The sequence below is a fragment of the Magallana gigas genome, chromosome 8 (assembly GCF_963853765.1).
Source record: "Magallana gigas chromosome 8, xbMagGiga1.1, whole genome shotgun sequence".
Lineage (NCBI taxonomy): Eukaryota > Metazoa > Mollusca > Bivalvia > Ostreida > Ostreidae > Magallana > Magallana gigas.
In genome coordinates, this window is record NC_088860.1 from 2251784 (window position 1) to 2261184 (window position 9401).

Below are 9401 nucleotides of genomic sequence, written 5' to 3' on the forward strand. Positions count from 1 at the left end.
TTTCTATGTATTTGCAAGAAAAATCTCTATTAATTATTGTCGCTGACTGTAATTTCACATATACAAAACATATATAATCATTAATCAAACATATTCAACTTAAAATCTTCAAATGAATAAAGATAGATTGAAAGAAAGGCGATCACAGTTTCGAATTTGTCTTTCAAATTTAATGTTTTCCTTTAAAAAGTCACTTACTTTGTATATTTAACTTACTCCCTTTTTTCAAAGTCACTCTCTTTGTATTGTATTTAACCGCAACACACAACAATAGAGATTTCAAATTAATTGCTTTAAAAAGTAACAAGATCTAAAGCAAAGTAAAGTCTCTCTCTCTCTCTCTCTCTCTCTCTCTCTCTCTCTCTCCGCAACATTTCTCACAGAAAATGTCCCACTAGCGACTAATAATAGAATGTGTCAGGGTAATTGCACGTCATAATTGGCGAGTCGATGATGTGGGGACTCCCCGATGTCGTTTACAACGCAACATCTGATTGGAGGTCGTTATTGAAACTGGGTGACACGCAAATTGGATTAACCTAGTTTATAATCATTGCTGAATGGAAACGGATGACTCCCTGAACGAAAACTCTTTGAAGTATGGAGGACACACGGTAATCATGATTTCTCACATCAATCGATTTGGTTCAAACTTTGATCGACATATTACCATGTACAATACAGGCAAATCAAAGTATTATACATCACGCATCAGTGTTCGGAGTCACACATTTCATTCTTTGAATTTTTTATACACTTTAATGAAAATATAACTTTATCGGCTCTGACCATTTCTTAAATATTTAATTAATTAGCAATTTGACAACCATTAAAGTGAAGATAAGAAAAAAACTGGCGATAAGTATGAAATCTTACAAAGTGTTGTAACAGAAATTAAAATAAATTTCAAATGCCCGGAGCAATGCTCCATGATTCTCTTCAAAACATGCACATTCGGGGGGAAATTGAGTCAAACTGTAATTGTGTTACTTCAATTTTTTAACTTAAATGTCAGGGCTTCAGATTTGAATATTGCAGACTACTAGTACTTAGTATACAGTTTACCGTACCCAAATGTCGAATAACAGATAATAATTCTATTCCGATAACAGTTTAAGTTTCTATCAGTGAGTATCTAGCTGACACCAGGTGTTCTGTAGAGAATCTAATAATTCACGAAAAATTATTAAAAGAATCTACTAATTCACGACAAATTGTGGAAAGAATCTTAATGTATAATTCACGACAAATGTTTAAGAAGAATCTAAATAATTCACATCAACTTCTTTCTACAGAACACATAATTATATCATGTTCTTCAACAAAGGGAATACTACATCAACAGTTTTCATTTTATCTAGTTATGTAGCTAATGGTATGTTTGATTTCATTCTCAACGTCAACAGGATCCCCCCCCCCCCCCCCCACTTTCGAGACATGTCAGTTAACCACATCATTATAAACAAGAGAGATAAAAAAAAAAAACTTTTATTTTAGAAAAATACTATAGAAAGTCAAGTGTTTGAAAGGTAAATCAATGTACAAAACTTCGACTATTTGATTTCATAATTATTTTTTAACCATGCATATTTTAAATGTATGAGTTTTTATTCATAATTTTCTCAAAAGATATAATCATTTGTATGGCTAATGAAATTCTTTTTTTACGATAAATCTAGTATTAATAATTTAATTTCAAGCTTCTAGGTGTAAGTGAAATATATCATAACTTAAACTTTTTTCGGGTATATATAGTCAAAACATGAAAAAAATACGTTATTTTTTTATTAACAATATAAATGGTCATATAACGAAAAATAGTTTAACAAATGCTACAAACAATCCAGAAGTCTATGGTTTTCAAATATTTTCTTCAATGCAGGAATCTTAAAACATAAATGTATATGAAAAAAAAATTACAGGACAGCTTTATTTTGTGCATGTATTAACAAATATACAAATCGACAAGTCAGTTCAAAAACATACATATGCTAATAAGGATGATTTTTTCTTACAAAACAATGTCCTAGCTAAACTTCTCTTTAATTGAAATATAGAAGACTAATGAATGATAAATTTTGGTAAAAGATCGTTAATTAAGGTTTATTCAACATCCGACGACACAGTATATTTTTATTTGGTAATTTTTCTTATCAATTCATAAAAGATATACATGTAATCATTTACAATTTAAAGTTACAGCTTTTAGATAAAAGAAAATATTGATAGAGTTGTAGATATAACATAACATTCAACAATATATTTATCAAATAAGAACTAGTTAAATGACACAGTTTCAGTGATGGTTGAAAAACTCATAGGTAATGTCGTTGAAATCTTACTCTTATTACACCACGTGGTCCGTTGACCGCCAATGTCCTCTAACAGTAGACGGACTTGTCCGATTTCTGTTTCAGGAAGGAGAGCACCGGGAACTTGTACACGTGCGTTTCCTGGGTGTTAGTATCCGGGCCACTAGCCATGTCCTCCAGTTCCTCGAACGAGCCCTCCGACTTCTCCTTCTTTTCGCGACAAGCCTTCTTCTTCATGATTCTTGACCGGAAGTGAGGATTAATCCAACAGTACAGGAACGGGTTAATGCACGTGCTGCTAACCGCCACCCACAGACACACGAAGAAGGCGAGGCTGTCGTATTTGAACGTCTTGGTGTTGGGGTGGAGGTCCGTCAAGAGGTGGTACAGATTGAGTGGCATCCAGCAAACAGCAAACACCATCACCACCGCGATCAGAAGCTTGATGCTCTTACGTTTGGCACGAATCTGACGCATGCGCTGGTCCTCGGTGACGTAGCCCAACTGGTTTCTCAGCCAGAGTTTGTGGATGATCCTTACATACGCCACCCCTATGATAGTTAATGGGATTACGTACTGTACCAAAATGGTGGCGATGGTTAAGTACTGTTCCCACATCATTTTAGGTTCGGGAAACGCCGATCTGCACCTGGTGACTTTGACGACAAAAATGTCCATCTCCCGGACTGAATTGAAAAAGCCGTAAGGAAGGGCTAACGTAAACGCCATTATCCAGATAACGACTATGACGGCCGCCCCCGTCTGTTTGGTCATCCGGGGCTTCAGAGGATGCAGGAGGACTCGCTGTCTGTCAAACGCTATGGCCGTCAGAGTGAACGTGGACACGTAGGAAGAAACCATGATGGAATACGTCAACGCCTTACACAGAATAATCCCCAACGTCCATTCGTAGGTCACATTGCGGACGATATTCAGCGGAACGTTGATTGACACCAACAAAATGTCCGACATCGCCATGTTGGCAAGGAAAATGTTGGTGACGGTGTGTAGGTTTTTGTTCCTGAAGATGATGCAACATATAAGAGAATTAAAACTCAAGGACAGCAAGACGAGAATGCCAAAGCTGAGTCCGAGCCAGAGGGTCCGACCCTGGTCAATCCCGCCATGAAAGTGGGAGGACGCCAGAGAGCTATTGGTGTTCTCAAACAGATTTTTCAAAGTGTTGTTATCAAAGTTGTCCAGATAATCGTAAATCAAGGTAAAATCATGATCCATTGTTTTGTAAGAAAATGTTCACTCCTGGTACCAATCTCACTTTCCGATACATTAATTTCACAAATTAATGATAACGAAGTTGTAGATGGATAACTAACCGGTTTCACTATGTCTGTCTGCCGTTTAAACCAGTGACTTCCCAGAGTCAGGGAACGGGGACGTTATATAGGGACTGTTGGATCGATACTTTGCTGTTCTGTTGACGAAGGTTGATAAATCTGAGCTCAGGGGTTAAGGCGAGTGGCATCACCCTGGCAGGGTGCACCGGGCCGTAAGGAGATTGTAGGGGACTGTGCTGAGACTGAACAGTACACCCCTCTGAGGAATGACCGCCAGAATTCGAATTGACCAGAAAAGCTCCTTACAAATCACAGTGCAATCGGTCCATTAGAGGTGAAATACAGTTCTGTGGGCGATGCTCTCATAAGAAAGTTTTTAATGCGTTTCGCAATGATTGTTGTTGGTTTGTTTTTCCAAATGTACGCACTTTAATTGTGATTTGAATGATGATAGTCGTCGTTGACATTTAACAGTTGTTGTCAGAAATGAACTAGTATTAACTGAAGAGTTATAATTCTGCTAGGCTACAATAATTTGCTTGTTTAACCTAATTTAGCAGTTCTCCTCTGCTCTCTGTATTACAAGTTCAAAATATGTAACAGCTAAACCCTAAGTTTTTTAAGGGTTCGGATTATTGACCTATTTGCTTGACTTTAGTTTTCTCAGGTTTTAGTTTCTCGTCCAGTCCTCAATTTGGAAACATTAAAATAACAAGCATAAATTGTAATTCAGTGCGATATAATTTTCTTTTACAATTTGTTATAAGCTGTTGTTGTCGCTTGCTGTTGTTATTACATGCATTACTGTAGCACTTATCTTGCTGTTGTCGATTCTGCTTGCTGTTATAGCATTTCGGGGTTTTTTCTGATAGCTGTGACTGTTGTACCAATTTTGATACTATTGTTGCTTAGCTTGATGTTGTTATTATTGCTTGTGGCTGTTTCAATTGTTGCAGTTGTTTTTGTTGGTTGTTTTAGGTTACGTTGTAGCTTGTTGCTGTTGTTATTGCATGGTTGTTTTCCTGTTGTTGCTTGATGTTGTTGCTTGCCTGTTGTTCCTTATTGTTTTTTTATGCTTGTTGTTGTTTGTGTTATTTTTTTATGTTGTTACTAAATGATGTTATTCCTTGTTGTTTGCTTGCTTTTTATGTTGTTCTTTTTGCTTAGTATTGTTGCTACAGCTTTGTTGTTTGTGTTTGTTGCTTTTTGTTTCTTGATGTTTGTTGTTGTTGCTTGTGTTTTACAACTGTTGTTGATTGGTGTTTGTTTTTATTTTTGTTGTTGATGATGATTGTTGTTGTTGTTTGTTTGCTTTTTGCTTGCTATTGTCGCTACAGCTTAGTTAAAGCAGTCTCTGCTTTTTTTCTGCTGAAAACAGAGTCCTGGCTATAGGCAGGCAAATCGCCAATGTTACTATAAATAGCACAAATAAACAAAAAACCTAACAGCGTCAAGGTAAAGCTTCCGCTATACCAAATAGTTACACAAAGAGCCACGTTTTGTCAAAAGTGTTGGCATGTTGTTTCTTTTTTTTAATTTCGAATGAATTATCTATCTTTTTTAGTTTTCTTATTAATAACGTGTTTTAAAAACATTACTATGCATTTTGGACACATACAATGCGCATGAATTTCCATGAACTACTTTGCTGCGCGATGAAGAAACGGGGATTGAGAGAGAGAGAGAGAGAGAGAGAGAGATTTTCAGTCTTTACTACACAATAAGTATAAAGACTCACCAAAAGAGCCCGGCTTTCAGTACTTCAGTACTTTGATTCTTGCACGCTTTTGTTGCTTTTGCTTATTTTTGTAACGATTTTTGCTTTAGCATTTTTTGTTGCTAGAATTGCTGCTGCTGTAGTAACTATGAAATTATTTGTTTCCCTTGTTTTCTTACTCTTTTGTTGCTGTTTTCTTTTGTTTGCTGATGTTGTTGTTGATGTTGTTGTTGATGTTGCTTTTGATGTTGCTTGCCGATTGTTGATATGTTTGCTGTGGCTTGCTTCTTTTTCTGCTGTTATTTGTTGTTGCTCGCTGATGTATTGGTTGTGTGTAATGATGCTGTGGTTTGCTGTTTTATCTTATTTTTGTTGTGTCTGTGGCAAGAACGTATATCCTCTCTTGCTTTTATGAATTAGTGAATTATAGATCAAACGTGCCCCCTCCACCCACATCATCAGAGAAGTTCTCCAATCTCTGGTACATATCCTCGATCTTTGTTCTCTCCCACTCACGGCTTGTGAATACTTTTTGGTTATGAAATTGGTTCAGTAGCTGTATCCCTATTACCTGGGATGTGCATTACACGCTGAATTATGCCGAAGATGCCGAAAAATATTTACGAATTTTATCCTTAGTCATAAAGTACACAAAGTATCTTTTTACAAAAATCAGTACTATTTTATATATGATCTAATGAATGGTTTTTAAGTCAGTACTGGTTATAAATCTATTAAATAGATTTAAATATTTGGTTTTTAAAGCTTTTTTTTCGTTTCTTTTTTTATTCATAAAGAATGAGATAATTAGGTCGAGAATTTAACTTCCTCAAACAATGATCAACGATGCCCCATAAGTAGCTATGCTCTGTTCTAGAAATAACATTTTACCCCAAAATCTAAATAAATGTATTCTCTAATATAATCTACTTGATTTTATCTTTCATCTTGATTAATACATGGCAAATACATGTACTAATGAATAAAGAGGCTGGTATCTATATTTCTGTATCTATATAAAGCAGGGTTATTATGTTGTTTGAAACTAAAACCACATAGGCTATCGAACACTCTCCGATCTTGATTGATTGAAATGAAGAAAATGATGTATTGTTTAGTATAGATAAGCGGAGGAAGGAAGATAGAAGACGGAGAACGTCTAGTTATTTACCCGGAGACCCAGGCACGTTTCATCATTCTAAATGTGACACTGGGATAATAGATGTCAATTGCCTTTTATCAGTCGGAGCACTGCAGGACTCGAAACGTGTGCTGATAAATATTATCCAATACTAATACAGACCTTTGGGGATTAAAACTCACATCCGCAAATTGAATCCAGCGAAATTGGTTCCATTAAGAAGCAGAATCGAATTGCTTTCTTGGTTCTAAATATGACGTCATAAGGATATGTGTTTCATGTCTTACACAGTAACTCGTACATAGGTGAGGAACACTCATTATTTCTGATACTGCTGTACTGTTTAAAGTCTGTTATACCCTGGCGTCTTCCTAATGCAACATTATTCAGCAGAATAATATAAGAATGTGTTATGCTTATGTCTTAGTACGTTGTTCAGATATTACATCATCAGAATTTGACAGTTACAAAATTACTAAATAAAGTATTTGTCTGTTTGTCTGTATATGAATGTTATTCCACTTTTCCCCTGTTTAATCACTGTTGAGCTTTGACAATTTTTGTCAAATGTTTGTAAACTTTTTACCAAATAAAAAAACAGAAAGATGATTTGAAGCATTGGTACTTTTATTTCTCTGGAGAGTTAAAAAGAACTGTTGAATATTTCTATAATGTTAATAACATTTAATCCTTAATGTCAGTTACGGGTTTTATCTGTGGATTTTCCGGTGTTCTTCTTTATCATGGGACCTATATGATATATCTCACCAGTATTCTGATACCAAAAAAAAAAGTAAAAAAAAAATATCTCGCCAGTTTTTACCGACTATAACAGTCATTTTTCGTTAAGTACCATCGGTTCTTCGGAGCTACCAATCCAGTGTCGAAATAAATTGCCTCTATGAGTCCATGAAGACCAGTTACTATTCTAGCGGCAGTTATTTATTCTTTCTCGAGTTTTTTTTAAGACATCAGATATAAGTACATGCAGCCTTCCAAAAACTACAAAGAATTCGGGTAAGTCTCCTGAATGTTTTTTTATGATATAGAAAGGAAATTTTACTTAATGAAAATTGAAGTTTTCCTTAAAAGCTTTAGTTTCATAGATGTTGAAGCACTTTTCCATACACATTCAATAATCTCAGACCAGCTGGGGCTTTGTGAATACAGAGGCGATGTCTGATTCATACACAAGTGCACTGTCTTGGGGAAATTGGTAAAACCTACTTATTTATAAAATCCATTTGAACGACCATTTGTTTTAAGCATCAAGTTCATATTCTAAACGTTATATATTTAATGAAAGAAAATGTGAAAAATGGTTTTATAGCCATGAAGTTACGACAACAATAGATGATATAGAGAACACGTTTTCGTTATAAAGTTTAATCTCATTTTTTTTTTCATTTTCAAATTCAAATAGAAATTTCAATTAAATCTGCTGCCTAGTTTCCGACTTTTCTAGTTTTTTTTTTAAAGGTCAGGACAGTAAAGAAACACTAACATGAAACTAAATCCTTCTGGTGTTTTGACGCTTTGTAGTTTTTTATGTTTTGTTTTTGTCATGAGAATTATTTTCCTTGATATTTTGGTGTCAAAGTTAAAATATCAGCTTTATTTGTTTGAATGGTGAAGTATCATCACCAAAAATAAATATGAATTTATCGGAAAATTATTCTCAAGTTATCAGAAAATGTCAACAGAAGAGCTTTCTTAATCATTTATTTACTTTGGTTCTGTTTGTTCCATAAAGTGCACTTGTTTGACCCATACATCGATGTCGATATGCCAATAAATAATTATTATAGTAATGAAAATTTAATTGAAATTCGCGAGAGATATGCTCTAATGATATCTCAATACATGTATAATGATTGGGCACGTCTTATTAAGGGCTCGTCCATCGATTACCCGTGCTACTTTTCCCTCCTTTACTCCTCAAATCCCGCCAAACTGGGATTCCCAAAGCTATAATTTGTACCAGGCCCTTCAAAATGTGCACCCACCTTATTACTAGTTTCACATCTCCAACTTAAGAATGTTTGAACCTGTTCATTGATTATTGATATTTTAGTGGAAATACGGATAAAACAGTAAACCAGTTACCCTCGGGAAATGACCTTGTTATTCACAAACATAACGTAAAATTCTCTATGTCATTTACAATCGTTATATTATGATCTTAAAGTAATTTCTTTAAGAAAATATCAAACACATTGCTAAAGGCTCTTGTGTCATGCGTGGGTCTTCTCTTTCAAATTGAGATACATTTTCATCCGTGAAGCTGTACCTATAATGAAAGTAGATATTGCAGTAACTGTATGTGGCGTGACTTTGTCCAAGGACACAAGGAACCTCCCTCAAGCTTCAAGTCAAATACACAAGTAGCTACACCGAAAACGATCTATCATGTTAAAAAAAACGGTTCTCTTAAAAAATGATGTGCATCTCTCTCTCTCTCTCTCTCTCTCTCTCTCTCTCTCTCTCTCTCTAAAAATTGTTTCTATTTCAATAAAAAGCCAGATTCTTTAAACAAGAGAGATAACTGTAGCTGTGATGAAGAAGAATTTAGTCCATCGTTTTTAAATCAGATACAGGAGGGGGCACTGTGTCATTCAGTGTGAAAATTTTATAATCAAAAAGCTACAAAATATTAAAACTACAGACATTTTGAACAAAGTCATCAAATGATGTATTTTTTTCGATTCTGTCATATCAATTATTTTTTCTGTATCCTTTTACTTCTTTCATTTTTCTACGACCGAAGTCTGAGTAGAGACGTCAGATAACCAACACCAATTCCAGAGGAAGATGTTTTGTTATTATCATCTCCAGACCTCAATTTCAACATCGTGTTTATATCAATTTCGATAATGACGTAATTGATGAAATCAATATGTGAGATTATAAAACACTTTGATAATCCATCTGTTTGA

At 34.9% G+C, this 9401-nt stretch overlaps 1 protein-coding gene across 1 annotated transcript; it reads right to left on the minus strand.

The window, feature by feature from the left end:
- Positions 1-1767: 1767 nt before the first annotated feature.
- LOC105344278 (G-protein coupled receptor 83) lies at positions 1768-3947 on the minus strand. The gene has a single exon (XM_011452015.4). It carries the CDS (start codon positions 3546-3548, stop codon positions 2382-2384), a length of 1167 nt encoding a protein of 388 aa, XP_011450317.3. The 5' UTR covers positions 3549-3947; the 3' UTR covers positions 1768-2381.
- Between the last annotated feature and the right edge of the window lie 5454 nt (positions 3948-9401).